Here is a 20,777-nt window from a genome sequence, read left to right as displayed (position 1 = left end):
TCACAGAGACACAAAAAAAATAAAAAATAAAATAAAGATATTTATTGTTATGTGCATGTGTTTAAAAAAAATAAATGTTTTACCTCTATCATTACTTGTTTACCTAATCAGAAATTTAAAATTTATCAACCCACTGTTTGACTAAAGCAGATCCTTACCAGAAGCTCAGTTTATGTGTAGGGTTGCCTCCTCAGCTATGTTTTCCACGACACTTATAAGTTATAGTAAAGATCGCATGAAAATGAATCTAAAGGTGCTATTAAACTAGGCAGGTCATATACTTGACCTATTACAGGACATAAAACCAATTACAATATATAAAATGAACTAAACATTGTGAAAACAATAAAAATTTGTAAACAAAAAGTCTTACAAGTCCATTAGATGTCTGCTATGTAAATATAAACACTATGAGTTAGTCCGCCTCATGCTGGTTGGTCTGGCAAAGGACTATCTGGAAATGAAAGAAGATGGGCGCCTCATGGTGCAAAAAGTTTCAAAACATATATTGATCAGAATAAAGATTTCCAAAAGGGTACTCACAATGAATAAAGCACTATGGCTAAGTGCTAATAGAGCAAGCTGGATTCTCAACAGCCTCCAGCTGACTGGCCACCTGGGCTTCACAGGCAATCAGGATCCCTCTCAGTGCGGGGCTGACTAGTCTCTTGTGCTTGGTAGACAGTCTGGGTTCCACTCAGTTGTAAGGGTAAAAAATAGTCTCAGATATACAGGTCTGTTTCATCAGGTCTGAGAAACGCGTTGTATCTTTTATTAACCTGACAGAACTTTTATTTGGTGCAGTTTTCTCTCTAAAACCTCAGCTTGATACAGACTCATGGGGACTATTTTTAACCCTTACAACTGAGTGGAACCCAGACTGTCTGCCAAGCACAAGAGGGATCCTGATTGCCAGTGAAGCCCAGGGGTCCAGTCAGCTGGAGGCTGTTGAGATCCAGCTTGCGAAATTAGCACAATATATGTTTTGAAACATTCTGCACCATGAGCGCCCTTCTTCTTTCAGTTCCACTTATGAGTTATACATGCTGCAGGGTGTGCATGAATTTCCACCCTGGACAGCACACAAATAGTGACACTGAACAGCACTATGCATGTTCCTCTCTGCACACCCTGCAGCATGTATAACTTATACCTATCCAGGAAAAGATGGCCAAGGTGGCAACCCTATATGTGCCGGATTTCATAACCCTGCCTTCAGCCATTTAAGTTGAAAATGAATTGCACTTTTATTATCAAACATGCTTCATTCTCATTCTACATTTCCAGGAGCTAGCTGGTGATTGATGGCTATGCACATATGCCTCTTGTCATTCACCAAAAGTATTGAGCAAGGTTTCAGACGTGCATTACGGCTCTGGAACTAACTTTCACCATGTGTTCAACCATTTTGAGGGTTTACACAAACAGTTATATACAAGCAATAGTACAAAAATAAAATGCTCAAACACATTACAGCAATTTAATTTTGTACTGTATGTCCCTTTAAATTTAAGTCGCATTTTGTTATTTTTATCCAAAAGCATAAAAAAAAATATATATAACCATGTTTACAACAGAAACTCATTACAACAGCTGAAAGGAAAATGAAGTCTCAAATACGTCTTTTAAAAAGACGTAGGAATGTTAATATAAAATATTGTTTACATTTTCTAATAAATAAATTTATAAAGTAAACATAATTCTTAGCATCCAAGAAGCATTCCTGCATTTAATAGAACTATTCTTGTGCAATATTCATCTAAACAAAATAATATGTTGTTTATTATGAAGGCAGGTATGTCAGCTTAGGCAATAATGATCACTATGGTTATTGGAATGAGTCAGATATTCTGACATTACAGACTAAATCCTATATTTAGTGTTTTCGGTGCATCTTATGTAGGCTCTTTAACCTTTTAATGCCGTTATGCCGTTCTGTTCCATCATAATTACACTGGGCTTTAAAGCCGTTATGACGGAATAGAACGCCATAGCTAATGGCTGTCCTGAAGCCTTCTGTGCTTTCAGGATTTGATCGCGGTCTGGAGGGCGTTCCTAGGGTTGTAGGGACGCCCCCCAGATGCGATCCAATAATTGAAATCTTGCGATCGTGTGCACGATCGCGTGGTTTCAATTTGTCTACATTGGAACAGTTGTTCCGATGTAGGCACTTTAGCCCAGACACAAAAGGGTTAAAGTGATATGGTTTTAAATCAATATAGCATGTTTGTCTAGCTCACAGGTATTGGAAGCCCAGTAATGATGTTGTTGACACTACCCCAGCACTGAGGGGGTTAACCCTTTAATATGACCCACACCTGAAACTTGTAGAATTGGATGGCATGGAATAAACAGGAGCACATAATCTGTAGAAGATTAGGTATAATTATTCTGGTAGGAACTGTAGGGCACAGAAGAGTTGTCAAAGGGGCCAGAGATATACACAAAAAGAACATGCAGCGTTAAAGGGACATAAAACCCAACATTTTGCTCTGATGATTTAGATAGAACAAACAATTTTAAACAACTTTCCAATTTACTTTTTAACACATTGTCTTGTTATTCTTTGTGGACAAGCAGGAAGGTAAGCTCAGGAGTGTGCACGTGTCTGCAGTACTATATGGCCTTAGTTTTGCACCAATGTTATACATTAACCTGAGCACTAGATAGCAGCACAATTTCCTGTCATGCAGTGATCCAGAGGTGCACACTACCTATCTAGATATCTCTTTAACAAGGAATAACAAGAGAACAAAGCAAATAAAACAATAGAAGTAAATTGGAAACTTTTTTAAAAATTTTTTTATTCTCTATCTGAATCATGAAAGAGAAATGTTTCATGTCCCTTTAAAGTCAAACTGATGCAACTGTAAACAAAGATGCCTAATGGTGCGCAGAAAATATAGTGGGAACCTTATGTCAATGTATAATAAACTACAGCTCCCCATTTCTGTTGTCTCTCTCAGTTTAAAACAGATTTATTACTATTTTCATCAAATTCGTACCCGATAAATATGGTGCAAAAATACGGCATGCAATCATTTCCCAAGATCCCTAGCAAATATGTTTTACACATTTTACAAACAAAAACTATACTGTCCTTTTTATATGATTAAAATCAATTTCATTTGTGGCATATCTGCTAGGTAAGTCTATGTTCTGTGAAATGAAAATGTAACATTTGATAATATTAATTCTAATTTGTTACTAAGAATTTGCTAAGCAAATAAAATATTTCTGGACTTTTACACAAACACCCACATATAATGTCACAAAGTTTATTGTAGCAAGGATAATATAGTAATTCCTGTGCATCTTATAATAAAAAAATAATGTAGTGTAATAATATATCTTTCCTTTAAGCACAATAATGTACATACACACACACATATATATATATATATATATATATATATATATATATATATATATATATATATATAAATAAATAAAACGTGTAAATAATAATAATATATATTTTTAATATTCGTTTAGCAGTTGCAATTCCAGGACCCCCTGGACCACCAGGACAGCCAGGAATGCCGGGATCAAGAAACTTGGTAAAGAATTCGAGTCTAGTATAGATATAGTGACTGTTTTGGATTCATGGTTAATTCAGTTGGCTACACATGAATAACATTATTTCAGACTAGCAGTTAAAATGAATTGACTTAAAGGGACACTGAACCGAATTTTTCTTCTTTCATGATTCAGATAGAGCATGCAATTTTAGGCAACTTTCTAATTTACTCCTGTTATCAATTCATTCTCTTGCTATCTTTATTTGAAAAAGAAGGCATCTAAGTTAAGGAGACAGACAATTTTTGGTTCAGACTCTGGACAGCACTTGTTTACTGGTGTGTGAATTTATCCACCAATCAGCAAGAACAACCCAGGTTGTTCACCAAAAATGGGTAAGCATCTAAACTTACATTCTTGCTTTTCAAATAAAGATACCAAGAGACTGAAGAAAGTTTGATAATAGGAGTAAATTATAAAGTAGCTTAAAATTGCCTCCTCTATCAGAATCACGAAAGAAAAAAATTGGGTTCAGTGTCCCTTTAATATTGGCATTTGTAACCTTCTTGTTTATTAAGATAGAACACATTGTAGATTTCCATGCTGTAATAATGATAAAAGACAGAACATGACATCACAAACGAACTAGACAAACTAACTATTGTTTAATTAAAATTAAGACATGAAAAGAGTATTTACATGCAGAGCAATCACTCTATTTCTTTCATATGATGATGAGAGTCCATGAGCCTTCATGTGTGGGATTGAATTCCCACCACTAGGAGGCAGGAATTCAATCCCACATATTAAGGTTTGTGGACTCTCATCCTGAAAGAAAAACAACATTTATGCTTTTCTGATAAATTAGTTTAAGAAATAACTTGTCATTCTTTGGCTGCTAGCAAATACTGATTTTAAAGTCTTATAACAATCAATCTCACGTTCAAATGTGTCTAGTTCTGCTGATCACAGGCTACAATAACAAAGTGGTAATTACATTTTAAAGTTATTTATTCTAGTTTACATATTTTTACATATATTCTTAAAGCTTGTGTTGATCAAAATGTGACACTGCCTAAAATCTTGTTAATAAACAAAATAGTTTAAAAGGCTGTATAGCGTATAATTTAAAGACTAACAACACTGCAATACTATGTTTAACCCCAGCAAAGGTGTTAAACACATAGGCCTAGATTTAGAGTTCGGCGGTAGCCGTCAAAACCAGCGTTAGAGGCTCCTAACGCTGGTTTTGGGCGCCCGCTGGTATTTGGAGTCAGTGATTAAAGGGTCTAACGCTCACTTTACAGCCGCGACTTTTCCATACCGCAGATCCCCCTACGCCATTTGCGTAGCCTATCTTTTCAATGGGATCTTCCTAACGCCGGTATTTAGAGTCGTTTCTGCAGTGAGCGTTAGAGCTCTAACGACAAGATTCCAGCCGCCTGAAAATAGCAGGAGTTAAGAGCTTTCTGGCTAACGCCGGTTTATAAAGCTCTTAACTACTGTACCCTAAAGTACACTAACACCCATAAACTACCTATGTACCCCTAAACCGAGCTCCCCCCACATCGCCGCCACTCGATTAAAATTTTTAACCCCTAATCTGCCGACCGCCACCTACGTTATACTTATGTACCCCTAATCTGCTGCCCCTAACACCGCCGACCCCTGTATTATATCTATTAACCCCTAACTTGCCCCCCACAACGTCGCCGCAAGCTACTTAAAATAATTAACCCCTAATCTTCCGACCGCAAATCGCCGCCACCTACGTTATCCCTATGTACCCCTAATCTGCTACCCCTAACATCGCCGACCCCTATGTTATATTTATTAACCCCTAATCTGCCCCCCACAACGTCGCCGACACCTACCTACACTTATTAACCCCTAATCTGCCGACCGGAGCTCACCGCTATTCTAATAAATGTATTAACCCCTAAAGCTAAGTCTAACCCTAACACTAACACCCCCCTAAGTTAAATATAATTTTTATCTAACGAAATAAATTAACTCTTATTAAATAAATGATTCCTATTTAAAGCTAAATACTTACCTGTAAAATAAATCCTAATATAGCTACAATATAAATTATAATTATATTATAGCTATTTTAGGATTAATATTTATTTTACAGGCAACTTTGTAATTATTTTAACCAGGTACAATAGCTATTAAATAGTTAAGAACTATTTAATAGTTACCTAGTTAAAATAATAACAAATTTACCTGTAAAATAAATCATAACCTAAGATATAATTAAACCTAACACTACCCTATCAATAAAATAATTAAATAAACTACCTACAATTACCTACAATTAACCTAACACTACACTATCAATAAATTAATTAAACACAATTGCTACAAATAAATAAAATTAAATAAACTATCTAAAGTACAAAAAATAAAAAAGAACTAAGTTACAGAAAATAATAAAATATTTACAAACATAATAAAAATATTACAACAATTTTAAACTAATTACACCTACTCTAAGCCCCCTAATAAAATAACAAAGCCCCCCAAAATAAAAAATTCCCTACCCTATTCTAAAATACAAATATTACAAGCTCTTTTACCTTACCAGCCCTGAACAGGGCCCTTTGCGGGGCATGCCCCAAGAATTTCAGCTCTTTTGCCTGTAAAAAAAAACATACAATACCCCCCCCCAACATTACAACCCACCACCCACATACCCCTAATCTAACCCAAACCCCCCTTAAATAAACCTAACACTACCCCCCTGATGATCTTCCTACCTTGTCTTCACCATGCCAGGTTCACCGATCCGTCCTGGCTCCAAGATCTTCATCCAACCCAAGCGTGGGCTAGACATCCACTGAAGAAGTCCAGAAGAGGGTCCAAAGTCTTCCTCCTATCCGGCAAGAAGAGGACATCCGGACCGGCAAACATCTTCTCCAAGCGGCATCTTCTATCTTCTTCCATCCGATGACGACCGGCTCCATCTTGAAGACCTCCAGCGCGGATCCATCCTCTTCTTCCGACGACTAGACGACGAATGACGGTTCCTTTAAGGGACGTCATCCAAGATGGCGTCCCTCGAATTCCGATTGGCTGATAGGATTCTATCAGCCAATCGGAATTAAGGTAGGAATTTTCTGATTGGCTGATGGAATCAGCCAATCAGAATATAGTTCAATCCGATTGGCTGATCCAATCAGCCAATCAGATTGAGCTCGCATTCTATTGGCTGTTCCGATCAGCCAATAGAATGCGAGCTCAATCTGATTGGCTGATTGGATCAGCCAATCGGATTGAACTATATTCTGATTGGCTGATTCCATCAGCCAATCAGAAAATTCCTACCTTAATTCCGATTGGCTGATAGAATCCTATCAGCCAATCGGAATTCGAGGGACGCCATCTTGGATGACGTCCCTTAAAGGAACCGTCATTCGTCGTCTAGTCGTCGGAAGAAGAGGATGGATCCGCGCTGGAGGTCTTTAAGATGGAGCCGGTCGTCATCGGATGGAAGAAGATAGAAGATGCCGCTTGGAGAAGATGTTTGCCGGTCCGGATGTCCTCTTCTTGCCGGATAGGAGGAAGACTTTGGACCCTCTTCTGGACTTCTTCAGTGGATGTCTAGCCCACGCTTGGGTTGGATGAAGATCTTGGAGCCAGGACGGATCGGTGAACCTGGCATGGTGAAGACAAGGTAGGAAGATCATCAGGGGGGTAGTGTTAGGTTTATTTAAGGGGGGTTTGGGTTAGATTAGGGGTATGTGGGTGGTGGGTTGTAATGTTGGGGGGGGGTATTGTATGTTTTTTTTTACAGGCAAAAGAGCTGAAATTCTTGGGGCATGCCCCGCAAAGGGCCCTGTTCAGGGCTGGTAAGGTAAAAGAGCTTGTAATATTTGTATTTTAGAATAGGGTAGGGAATTTTTTATTTTGGGGGGCTTTGTTATTTTATTAGGGGGCTTAGAGTAGGTGTAATTAGTTTAAAATTGTTGTAATATTTTTATTATGTTTGTAAATATTTTATTATTTTCTGTAACTTAGTTCTTTTTTATTTTTTGTACTTTAGATAGTTTATTTAATTTTATTTATTTGTAGCAATTGTGTTTAATTAATTTATTGATAGTGTAGTGTTAGGTTAATTGTAGGTAATTGTAGGTAGTTTATTTAATTATTTTATTGATAGGGTAGTGTTAGGTTTAATTATATCTTAGGTTATGATTTATTTTACAGGTAAATTTGTTATTATTTTAACTAGGTAACTATTAAATAGTTCTTAACTATTTAATAGCTATTGTACCTGGTTAAAATAATTACAAAGTTGCCTGTAAAATAAATATTAATCCTAAAATAGCTATAATATAATTATAATTTATATTGTAGCTATATTAGGATTTATTTTACAGGTAAGTATTTAGCTTTAAATAGGAATCATTTATTTAATAAGAGTTAATTTATTTTGTTAGATAAAAATTATATTTAACTTAGGGGGGTGTTAGTGTTAGGGTTAGACTTAGCTTTAGGGGTTAATCCATTTATTAGAATAGCGGTGAGCTCCGGTCGGCAGATTAGGGGTTAATAAGTGTAGGCAGGTGTCGGCGACGATGTGGGGGGCAGATTAGGGGTTAATAAATATAACATAGGGGTCGGCGATGTTAGGGCAGCAGATTAGGGGTACATAGGGATAACGTAGGTGGCGGCGGTTTACGGAGCGGCAGATTAGGGGTTAAAAGTGTAATGCAGGGGTCAGCGATAGCGGGGGCGGCAGATTAGGAGTTAATAAGTGTAAGGTTAGGGGTGTTTAGACTCGGGGTACATGTTAGGGTGTTAGGTGCAGACTTAGGAGGTGTTTCCCCATAGGAAACAATGGGGCTGCGTTAGGAGCTGAACGCTGCTTTTTTGCAGGTGTTAGGTTTTTTTTCAGCTCAAACAGCCCCATTGTTTCCTATGGGAGAATCGTGCACGAGCACGTTTTTGATGCCGGCCGCGTCCGTAAGCAACTCTGGTATCGAGAGTTGCATTTGCGGTATAAATGCTCTACGCTCCTTTTTTGGAGCCTAACGCAGCATTTGTTTGAACTCTCGATACCAGAGTTAAATTTATGGTGCGGCCAGAAAAAAACCCGCGGAGCGTTAACAGCCCTTTTACCGCCGAACTCTAAATCTAGGCCATAGTAAGCAGAAAGCAGAAACTTCCGCTTATGCACAGCTGGGGCGTGCGACTTGTGCTGCTGCTTGGATCATAGGCAGTTTACACTTGGGACCAGCATTTCTCTAGGCAATAGTTAAACACATAGATGTGCAGGGTCGCTAGTCTTAAAATTATTTGTTGTTACAAAATTTGAGCTTGTAATTTTTCAATGTGCCTTTAGTAACCATTTAAAGCTAAATCAGAAATGCATTTTCATGACATCCTCCTTTTCATATCCTTTATTCATGTTCAATAAACAATATATCCTAACATCTTAATACTATGGCTAGAATTTCATATTGTATGCTATTAAAGAGTCATGGTCATCAAAACTTTCAAGATTGCTTCTCATATCCCTTTCGCTTTGTTTCCTTTTTTATGAGAGCATACTGAGGTAGTCTCAGGAGTGTGCTCGTGATCAGTACGTAATTTCAACAAAGCATACAAAGAGAAACATTTAACAACAGTGGTAAATGGGAAAAGGTTTTTTTTCCATTTTGTATTACATGTGTCTAAAATTGTATTATTAAACCAGGAAATATAATTTAACATGTGAGTAGTTATGGGGATACCCTACAAAACGTAACCTGCACACTTCTTTATAATCAGCAGTTATTGTGCTGGAAGTGTTTGTTAAAATCCCAGCAAAGCTCCTATTCTTCAATAATTAAATGAAATATTTAGTTCTCTGGCGCTCGATTGGATTATTTTCTCTGCCACCATGAAAGTGTAATGGTTGCTAACAGAATAGATTTAGATGTGATAACATTTAAGCGCATGCTCTGATCATTGTATTGTTTTAATTTAGGCAACATTAACGAAAAACGTTGAAGATATGTTGCAGAAGACACACTTGGTACCAGAAGGAACCCTTATGTACTTAAGTGAGAGCAGCGAGGTTTATGTCCGTGTTCGAGGAGGATGGAGAAAAGTTCAGGTGAGGACAAAAACAAGGCCTTCTTTGGATAATTTACACCTGATCTTTTGTACTCGTACTTAGCAATGTTTTTCCTCTTTTAGCTCGGTGACTTGATCTCTCTTCCTGCTGATAGCCCTCCACCACCAGCAATTTCTGGACATGTAAGTTGTAAAATATTAAATGTTCAAAAATTCTATATAAGAGGTAAATCCATAAGGAATTCCAACAACTCAAGATTGAAAGATTCCCCCTTAAAGAGTATAGGTGATTTCTTAGTCAGTGCCTTCATTTTTATGGTTAAGAGGACACTGAACCCAAATTTTTTCTTTTGTGCTTCAGAAAGAGCATGCAATTTTAAGCAACTTTCTAATTTACTCCTATAATCAATTTGTCTTCGTTCTCTTGCTATCATTATTTGAAAAAGAAGGCATCTAAGCTTTTTTTTGGTTTCAGTACTCTGGACAGCACTTTTTTATTGGTGGATGAATTTATCCACCAATCAGCAAGGACAACCCAGGTTGTTCACCAAAAATGGGCTGGCATCTAAACTTACATTCTTGCATTTCAAATAAAGATACCAAGAGAATGAAGAACATTTGATAATAGGAGTAAATTAGAAAGTTGCTTAAAATGTCATGCTCTATCTGAATCACGAAATAATTTTTTTGGCTACAGTGTCCCTTTAATGTCTCAAAATACCCCTGCTAACTCATTACTTTGTAGGTTTATTTCATAATACTGTGAAATTATTGCAAAATTACAAGAAGAGTGTTTTTCTGCAGTTAATCTGAATCCAAAATAAAGTAGACGTGATTGTATACAACGCTTTATAATTATGGTACTTGACAACCTTCCCAAAGACAGATGTGGCCGGAGGCCTATAAGCCTGTCTCGGTTTTGTTGCTGTTGGGTATGTAGGGGAATGTGATTGACAATGCTCACACAATACCACTTAGAAAGGGTTAACACGGACCAGGCAGCTCTGTCTATAAAAAATCATTTCAACTTTATAGGTAATCTCAGAGCACATTAAATAAAGGATTAAAAAGCAGATATAAATGTATTTAAAGGAACAAGAAACCCAAAAATGTTCTTTCATGATTTAGGTAGAACATACAATTTTAAACAACTTTCCAGTTTACTTATATTATCAAATTTGAATTATTCTCTTGGTATTATTTGTTGAAGGAGCAGCAGTGCACTACTGGTTTCTAACTGAACACATGGGTGAGACAATGACAATCGTTATATATATATATATATATCCACCAATCATCAGCTAGAACCTATGCTCTTCGCTTCTCCAAAATTTACCGAGATAAACCTTTCGGCAAAGGATAACAAGAGTATGAAGTAAATTCAATTATAGAAATAAATTGGAAAGTTGTTTAAATTTGAATGCTTTGTCTAAATCATAAATGTCTAATTATGACTTTACGGTCCCTTTAACTAGAGTTTCACAATCTCAGCCTTAAAGGAACACTCAATCAAAATTAAACTTTCATTTTTAAGATAGAGCATGCCATTTTAAACAACTTTCCAATTTACTCTCATTAACTAAATGTGCACAGTCTTTTTATATTTAAACTTTTTGAGTCACCAGCTCCTACTGAACATGTGCAAGAATAAGTGTGTATGCATTTGTGAATGGCTGATGGCTGTCACATGGTATGTGTATGCATCTGTGATTGGCTGATGACTGTCGCATGGTACAGGTGGTACGTGTATGCATTTGTGATTGGCTGATGACTGTCACATGGTACAGGGGGAGTGGAAAAAGACATAACTTTTAAAATTGTCAGAAAAAAAAATCTACTACTCATTTGAAGTTCAGACTAAGTGCTATTGCATTGTCTTGTTATCTTGCATTTGTTGATTATGCAAATCTACTGTGTTGACTGGTCCTGGATCAGAGAAGGAAATTTGGTTAATTTTATTGCAGCTTGATAATTATACTATAGACTTTCTGTATACTGTGCATTATGTTTTATGATAAGAGAAAGTATATTTCTTTGATATTTTGCAAAGTTATCCTAGAGAAAACTAAATAACTCTAACACTGGAAAATGCTTAAACAGAAAATACTAATCTAGAATATCTAAGGGTTTCTTTCTGTTCATTATAAATATTTATATTTAGTTAGAGTTTCAAGCTACATGATTTAATTAGTGGAATGATTTGGCACTTTGTTCTGATATTTGCATTTTGGGGCACATTTGGACCTAGTTTATGGATCTTTAATAAGTGATAGAAGATACATTTTGTCCATTAAAAATGCAATTTCACTGAATTTCGAGATGCTCATATAAGCTAACTGACAATATTTTCTCATTACTATAGGGATACCATCCCTTCCCTCCACTTAATCCTGGCATAAATCCAGATTATGGACGACCTAATGTGAGTACAATATTTCTTCTTTTCTCTTATTAAACATGAAGCAGGTGAATGACCTTGACTTGTTTACCTGCATATTTGATTAGAGATCTCTGGCATGGACTGTGTTACCAAGGTAACTCAACTTCAGACCTCAATTTTACGTAAGGAAAATATTTTGTCTTGTTAATAATCAAGAACTGTATATACATTGAACTGTGTCTAGTTCCCTCTTCCTCTCTATTTTCTCCCTCAACCCCCCCCCCCCCCCCTCTCTCTCTCTCTCTCTCTTTTTTACTTAAAGGGACATTATTGTGCAAAAATTGCATGCACTAATTTTCTAGAGCATGTTATTTTAGCACTACAGACCATGTAAATCTGTGTGTTTAACCCCCACAAAGGGCTTAAAACACAGGTAAAGCTACAATATACTTCCTTTTATAGAAAAGTCAGTATAGTTAAAAGACTACTAAACGCATACTGCTAGATTACGAGTTTTGCATTAGAGGCTATGCGGTGCTAACGAGCAGTTTAGGCTCACCACTCACTTACAGACAGCGCTGGTATTACGGGTTTTTCCAAACCCGGCGTTAACCGCAAAAAAGTGATCGTAGATCAAAATTTTGCTCCACATCTCACCTCAATACCAGCGCTGCATACGTTAGCGGTGAGCTGGCTGAACGTGCTCATGCACGATTTCCCCATAAGAATCAATGGGGGAGAGCCGGCTGAAAAAAAAAACTTACACCTGCAAAAAAGCAGCGTAAAGCTCCTAACGCAGCCCCATTGATTCCTATGGGGAAACAAAAGTTATGTCTACACCTAACACTCTAACATGAACCCCAAGTCTAAACACCCCTAATCTGACACTTATTAATCCCAATCTGCTGCCCCCAACATCGCCAACACCTACATACTATTTATTAACCCCTAATCTGCCGCTCCGGACACCGCCGCCACCTACATTATACTAATGAACCCCTAATCTGCTGCCCCCAACATCGCCAACACCTACATACTATTTATTAACCCCTAATCTGCCGCCCCTAATGTCGCTGCAACCTACCTACACTTATTAACCCCTAATCTGCTGCCCCCAACGTCGCCGCCACTATATTAAAGTTATTAACCCCTAAACCTAAGTCTAACCCTAACCCCCCTAACTGAAATATAATTTAAATAAATACAAATAAAATGACTATAATTAACTAAATTATTCCTATTTAAAACTAAATACCTATAAAATAAACCCTAAGATAGCTACAATATAGCTAATAGTTACATTGTAGCTAGCTTAGGGTTTATTTTTATTTTACAGGCAAGTTTGTATTTATTTCAACTAAATACAATAGTTACTAAATAGTTATTAACTATTTAATAACTACCTAGCTAAAATAAAGACAAAAGTACCTGTAAAATAAAACCTAACCTAAGTTACAATTACACCTAACACTACACTATAATTAAATAAATTAACTAAATTAACTAAAATTATCTAATCTAATCCCCCTAACAAAATAAAAAAGCCCCCTCAAAATAAAAAAGCCCTACCCTACACTAAATTACAAATAGCCCTTAAAAGGGCCTTTTGCGGGGTATTGCCACAAAGTAATCAGCTTTTACCTGTAAAAAAAAATACAAATCCCTACCCCAACATTAAAACCCCCCACCTACACAACCAACCCTACTCTAAAACCCACCCAATCCCCCCTTAAAAAACGCTAACCCCCTGAAGATCACCCTACCGGGAGACATCTTCATCCGACCGGGCAGAAGTGGTCCTCCAGATGGGCAGAAGTCTTCATCCAAGCTGGGCAGAAGTGGTCCTCCAGACGGCAGAGTCTTCATCCAGACGGCATCTTCTATCTTCATCCATCCGGCGCAGAGCAGGTCCATCTTCAAGACATGCGACGCGGAGCATCCTCTTCATCCGGAGTCTTCTTACTAAATGACGGTACCTTTAAGTGACGTCATCCAAGATGGCGTCCCTTCAATTCCGATTGGCTGATAGAATTCTATCAGCCAATTGGAATTAAGGTAGAAAAAAATCCTATTGGCTGATGCAATCAGCCAATAGGATTGAAGTTCAGTCCTATTGGCTGAGGCAATCAGCCAATAGGATTGAGCTGGCATTCTATTGGCCTGGCATTCTATCAGCCAATAGGATTTTTTCTACCTTAATTCCGATTGGCTGATAGAATTCTAACAGCCCATCGGAATTGAAGGGACACCATCTTGGACGACATCACTTAAAGGTACCGTCATTTAGTAGATGAACCCGCTCCGCACCGGATGGATGAAGATAGAAGATGCCGTCTGGATGAAGACTTCTGCCCGTCTGGAGGACCACTTCTGCCCGGCTTGGATGAAGACTTCTGCCCGTCTGGAGGACCACTTCTGCCCGGTTGGATGAAGATGTCTCCCGGTAGGGTGATCTTCAGGGGGTTAGTGTTAGGTTTTTTTAAGGGGGTATTGGGTTTTAATGTTGGGGGGATCTGTAATTTTTTTTACAGGTAAAAGAGCTGATTACTTTGGGGCAATGCCCCGCAAAAGACCCTTTTAAGGGCTATTTGTAATTTAGTATAGGGTAGGGCTTTTTTATTTTGGGGGGCTTTTTATTTTGTTAGGGGGATTAGATTAGGTGTAATTAGTTTAAAAATCTTGTAATTTGTTTATTATTTTCTGTAATTTAGTGTTTGTTTGTTTTTGTACTTTAGATAATTTAATTTATGTAGGGAATTAATTTATTATAGTGGTAGTGTTAGGTGTAATTGTAACTTAGGTTAGTTTTTATTTTACAGGTAAATTTGAATTTATTTTAGCTAGGTAGTTATTAAATAGTTAATAACTATTTAATAACTATTGTACCTAGTTAAAATAAATACAAACTTGCCTGTAAAATAAAAATAAACCCTAAGCTAGCTACAATGTAACTATTAGCTATATTGTAGCTATCTTAGGGTTTATTTTATAGGTAAGTATTTAGTTTTAAATAGGAATAATTTAGTTAATGATAGTTATTTTATTTAGATTTATTTAAATTATATTTAAGTTAGGGGGGGTTAGGGTTAGACTTAGATTTAGGGGTTAATAACTTTAATATAGTGGCAACAACGTTGGGGGCGGCAGATTAGGGGTTAATAAATGTAGGTAGGTGTCGGCGATGTTAGGGATGGCAGATTAGAGGTCAATAAAATGTAACTAGTGTTTGCGAGGCAGGAGTACGGCGGTTTAGGGGTTAATATAGTTATTATAGTGGCGGCAATGTCCGGTTCGGCAGATTAGGGGTTAATTTTTTTTAAAGCGTTTGCCACGTGGGGGGGGCCTCGGTTTAGGGGTTAATAGGTAGTTTATGGGTGTTAGTGTACTTTTTAGCACTATAGTTAAGAGTTTTATGCTACGGCGTTGTAGTGTACTACTGACTTTTAAATGCGGTACCAGTCTTGACAGGAGAGGGTCTACCGCTCACTTTTTGGCAGACTCGTAAATACCGGCGCTATGCAAGTCCCATTGAAAAAATAGGATACGCAATTGACGTAAATGGATTTACGGTATTTCCGAGTCTGGCCAAAAAATTGAGCGGTACACCTGTACCTGCAAGACTCGTAATACCAGCGGGCATTAAAAAGCAGTGTTGGGACCGGCCAACACTGCTTTTTAAGCCTAACGCAAGACTCGTAATCTAGCCGATAATGCATAATCAGTAAATGCATAATAAAAAGGCAATGCAAAAGCAGTTAGTGCTCAATTATTATTATTATTTTATTATTATCAGTTATTTGTAGAGTGCCAAAAGATTCTGCAGTGCTAAAGACATGGGTCTAATATGCAAGGTGACAATTATGGGAGACAAAGGGATAGAGGGCCCTGCCAAAAGTTTCACTTTTGTAAATCATCTGTCATGAAGGTGATCTACAAAGCAGCTATGCTTGTAGGCTTACATGGTAAAGGGGTTGAAGAGAATAGCTAAAAGGAGGAGAGGACAATGTTAGTGTATAATTTATGCATCCCTGAACAGTAGAGTCTTTAAGAAATGTTTGGAAGTTTGAAAACTAGGGGAGAGTCGTGTTGAGAGAGGCAGAGAATTCCACAAAATAGAGACCAGTCTAGAGAAGTCTTGTAGACAGGAATGTGAGGAGGTAACAAGAGAGGAGGATAGAAGGAGATAATGAGCAGAGCAAAAGGACTGGTAGGGAGAGAATCTGGAGGTAAGGTTGGAGATATAGGGAGGAGCAGTGTTATTGAGAACTTTAAAAGTTAGATTCAGGATTTTGTGTTTTATTCTGGACGTTAGAGGAAGCCAGTGAAGGGACTGGCAGAGAGGTGCAGCAGATGAGGAGTGACCTGTAAGGAAAATCAGCCTGACAGAGGCATATTTTATGGATTTCAAGGGAAATAGACAGAGAATGGATTTGCAATTGTCAAGGCAGGAAATGATGACAGAGTGGATTAAAGTCTTAGTTGTGTATTGTGTGAGGAAGTGGCACATTTTGGAGATGTTTTTGAGGTGGAGGCAGCAGAAATTGGCCAAAGACTGGATGTGGGGAGTGAAAGAGAGATCTGAGTCAATATGATAAATGTGTATATATGAGCCTTTTCGGAAGTTTTGAGGCAAGGGTGAGTAGGGAAAAGGAGCAGTAGTTGGATGGGGATTATGGATCAAGAGAAGATTTTTTGAGGATAGGTGTAATAAGTGCATGTTTAAGGGATAAGGGAAAAATACCAGTGCTGAGGGAGAGATTTAAAATATGTGTGAGGATAGGAGCAAAATTAGGAGAGAGGGAGGGCAGTAATTGTGAGGGAATGGGATCAAGGGGACTGGTAATGAGGTGAGAAGATGATATAAGCGCAGGGACTTCTTCAGTAGCGTGACTATAAAAGCTGAGTTTGTGGCTTTGCAGGTTTTGGACATTGGTGATTGGCTGTGGGGGTTGGAGACTGGTAGTGTGTTGAGAGATGATTTAGTTTATGATGAAATCTATTTTGCAGGTGAAGTGGTTATCAAAATCTTGAGCTGAGAGAGAAGTGGAAATAAGAGGTGGGGTTTGGCAGAGAAGGGTGTTAAAATGGGGGAGAACAGACGTTTTGGGTTTGAAGAAAGAGTAGAGATAAGAGTAGAGGACTGCTGTAAGAGTAGAATTATAGTGACGGATAGATTGGTCAGGGCAGGAAAAGGAGGAGATTGAAGAGAGCAGAGGTTTAAGAGAGTTTGAAAGATCAAGTGACTTAATGCTCCTGTGGAATTTGGTGTTAGGGTTAGAAGGAGGGAGGGCAGTAGAAAATGCTGTGATATTACAAGTGAGGAGATTATGATCAGAAAGAGGAAAGGGGGAATTTGTGAAGTTTGAGAGAGCGCATTAATAGCTGAAAATCAGATCAAGGGAGCGTCCATCTTTGTGAGTGGGAGAGTCAGACCATAGTGACAGTAGTAACAGACTGTAAGAGGAAGTCAGCTGAAGAAGTTTTTTTTTGCACCAGGGGCAGTGGGATTGTTGACTGGGAGTTTGAAATTCCCAAGAATGAGGGCAGGGATGTCTAAGGAGAGGTAGCCAGGATGCAAAATAATCAAGATATTGAGTAAGGAGCCGGGGGGGGGGTGATATATTATTGCATCTCATCGTAGAGAGAGAGGAGAGAATAAGCAAATCATGTGAGTTGTGAAGGAAGAAAATGTGAGGGAAGAGATGGGTTATATTTGTTGAAAGGTGCAACAAGAGGAAAGTAAAATACCTACATCACCTCCTTGCCTATTTCCAGAGCTCGGGCTGTGGCTGAGCTCTGGAAATAGTGACAGTGCAGTAGGGAAAGCTGTGTCTGAGGGAGAGAGCCAGGTTTCTGTGAGAGCCAGAAGGTTGAGGAAGTGCGAAATGAAAAGGTCATGGATAGAAGTGAACTTGTTCCACACAGAGCAAGAGTTCCAGAGTGCACAAGTGAAGGGGGTGTTTGTTTTAGTTACAAGAGGAACTTGGATAAGGTTTCCAAAGTTCTAGTTTTTAGGTAGAAGGCAAGGCATATATAGGTGGGTCTACCTAAGATAATCTCAACAATATTTTTTCTGCATATATAGGTGGGTGAGTTTAGGAAGTTGTGGGGGACTAGGATTGGGGGATATATCACCAGCAGTTAGTATGAGTAAGAGGGAGAGTGGCATAAGATGAGATACGGATTTGCAGTATTGACAGTGTCTTTGGAATGTAGAGCATGAGGGAGAGAGAGAATTTTGTAATATATGAAGTTCATAAGAGCAGAAGTGAGGTGATGATAAAAGGGATGGGCTGATGAATGTAGTAGCTGGTGAGGGAAAAGGAGTAAATGAAAGGTAGAGTTTATTAAACAGACAAGAGGTAGTTAAAAGGAACATAATGATATGGAACCTTTTGCAAAAAGGGAAACAGTGAGATACATAAAACAAAATATTACAAGAGTACTTGCCTAGTGTCTTGTCCCTTGTCCAATCTTTGTTGAATTCTTGCATAATTCTTATCTTAATCGCCTCACTTATAAAATGTTCACTTAAAAAATGTGAACATATGCTATTGTAACAATGCACACTGCCCAAGCAACACACCCCCAGTGCAATGCACACCCCAAGCTATTGTTAAATATATAGGCCAGGCAGTCAGCCGGGTCCACTAAATTAGTTGATTACTAAGTCAAAGACAATTTAAAAGGCCATTTGGAAAGTTAGATTCTGGTCAGGTCAGGGTGAGATAAGTTAAAATAAACAGTTACATTTGGAGGAGGTTGAAGCTATGGCATATGACAGCTATAAATTTAAGAAAAAACAATCACAAAGAAGAGGGCGCCTCCTAGTGCAATACTGAGATGGTAGTGAAATATACAAATACCCATTGTCTTTTAAATACTATTTTTAATAAAATATATGTTGTATTATATGGAACGCTGAGCTTGATTTACCAATCCTACCACCTGGAATCCCTGTATCCTGACCTCCTATCGCAGGATCAGTGTCGCTGGGTCACTGTGAGTTCCCAGCTTGCGTCAATTAGCACACATGGTGTTGCTCCTTTTGTGAGTATAAATACAACACAAGATTTGTCATATTTCACCACCATCTCAGTATTGCACTAGGAGGCGACCTCTTCTTTGTGATTGTTTTCTCACAGATACCTGGTTGTTGTCGTTTTCTATGAGAGGAGCTGCCTGCATTTTTTCAAGTTTGTCCCTTATGGTTCCACTCTTGGAATTATAACTACAGATGAACACACCTGGATTATTCTGAAATACCTGGACTTGTGATATAAGTCTCTTATAAGGACTCAGATAAGATATATTTTTATAATTTTATGATTCTACTATTTTATATGGTTTTATTGTTCATAAACAGCTGTCATATATCATATGAACACAGATTGGCATATGTATTAATACATTAATTTGATACAGATATATTACAACTGGTTAGTAATCAAATATGTACAGGTGGCCCTCGTTTTACAACGGTTCAATTTACACCGTTTCAGAATAACAACCTTTTTTTCCAGTCATGTGACTGCTATTGAAAAGCATTGAGAAGCAGCACATTTATTAAAATAGCCAGTAGGTGGAGCTGTCCGCTTGTGTTGCAGCAAAGCCAAGCAAGCTGAAATTAATCAGTTTAACCAGACCTGAGCTATCGAGCAGATTTCAAAGGAACAAGATCTTCCTGTCTATAAATCAGTCCAGATTGGAATGCAGAGAAAGAACTGTTTGCAGAAAAATGCAAGTAAAGTCTGTGTTGTGTGATTATTTTATTAGGTTTATAATGCTGTTTAGCATTTAAAGTCTTAATTTCAAAGCTTTAAAAATAATGTATTAGGTGTTACTTATGACAATTTTGAGAGGGGCCTGGAACCTAACTCCCTCACTTCCCATTGACTTACACTATAAACTGGGTTTCAATTTACAACGGTTTCTATTTACAACCATTCCTTCTGGAACCTAACCCCGGCGTAAACTGAGGGCTACCTTTATTACTATAATCTATTGGTTGTGACACAGCGCCCCTTAGAGTTAGATACTTAGGTATCACAGCAGTTCGGAAATGTAAGAAAAATAGCAAGTATTGATAAGGACTGAACATCACATGGCAATTAACAAGACATTAGAAATAAGATATTGGCGATAACATTACAATAAATGCAGGACTTATTTAACAGCTTATAATCATATGCTCAATTCACAATATCAAAAGAGAGTTACACAGGAGAGGTGAAACACCAGAAAGCAGTGAATAGGGTTGGAGATGAACAGGGACTCGTGGTCTAAACTTTCCTGGATCAGACGTGGTTTTTCTCCCAGGGGCTGCCCTTGTGGAATTATCTTAAAAAAGGTAGAAAGTAATAGAGCTTGCCGGAAAGGGAAACTTTTTTGGGTAAAGAGAACAGGGGGCACAATTTAAAACTTTCTGCATATGTTTTTCTATTAAGGCCTTTTTTTCACTACCTTGCCATTGTAGGTTGGGAATGTTAAGATAATTGTGCTTGGATTTGAGATACAATTCCAAACACCCCCATGGCACGCCCATGTTTAGCCCATTTTATGATAAACCAATTCCGTTTTGTATTTTGTACTTATGATTACAAATGTCTGTGTAGTTTGTGCATGTCCTGGGACTAGCATCCTAATTGGATGGTTTAAGTCCTTTACAGTAGGATTTGGCTGCTGAGAAAATTTTAATTCAGCATTTCGGTAGCATGTTCCTTTAACTCATATGAATTTGTGTGTAGCAGACAGACAAGAACTTTAGAATGTGACATATGTACCTGTAAATACAGAGTTTTCAGCTACATGT

The 20,777-nt window shown here is 37.8% G+C and overlaps 1 protein-coding gene across 2 annotated transcripts in view; it reads left to right on the top strand.

Annotated features, from left to right (window-relative positions):
- LOC128660597 (collagen alpha-1(XV) chain) overlaps positions 1-20,777 on the top strand; it is a 674,535-nt gene that overhangs the window by 617,949 nt on the left and 35,809 nt on the right. Inside the window, exons 36-39 of one of the 2 annotated variants that reach the window (XM_053714523.1) lie at positions 3,499-3,560; positions 9,497-9,625; positions 9,709-9,768; positions 11,948-12,007. In XM_053714523.1, coding sequence (XP_053570498.1) covers positions 3,499-3,560; positions 9,497-9,625; positions 9,709-9,768; positions 11,948-12,007 — 311 coding nt within the window. Of the gene's footprint in view, positions 1-3,495; positions 3,561-9,496; positions 9,626-9,708; positions 9,769-11,947; positions 12,008-20,777 lie in introns of both variants that reach the window. The other variant, XM_053714522.1, reaches the window with a different exon arrangement.

This window comes from Bombina bombina, chromosome 5 (genome assembly GCF_027579735.1).
Source record: "Bombina bombina isolate aBomBom1 chromosome 5, aBomBom1.pri, whole genome shotgun sequence".
NCBI classification, from domain to species: Eukaryota; Metazoa; Chordata; class Amphibia; order Anura; family Bombinatoridae; genus Bombina; species Bombina bombina.
This window is presented reverse-complemented; position numbering and strand designations above follow the sequence as displayed.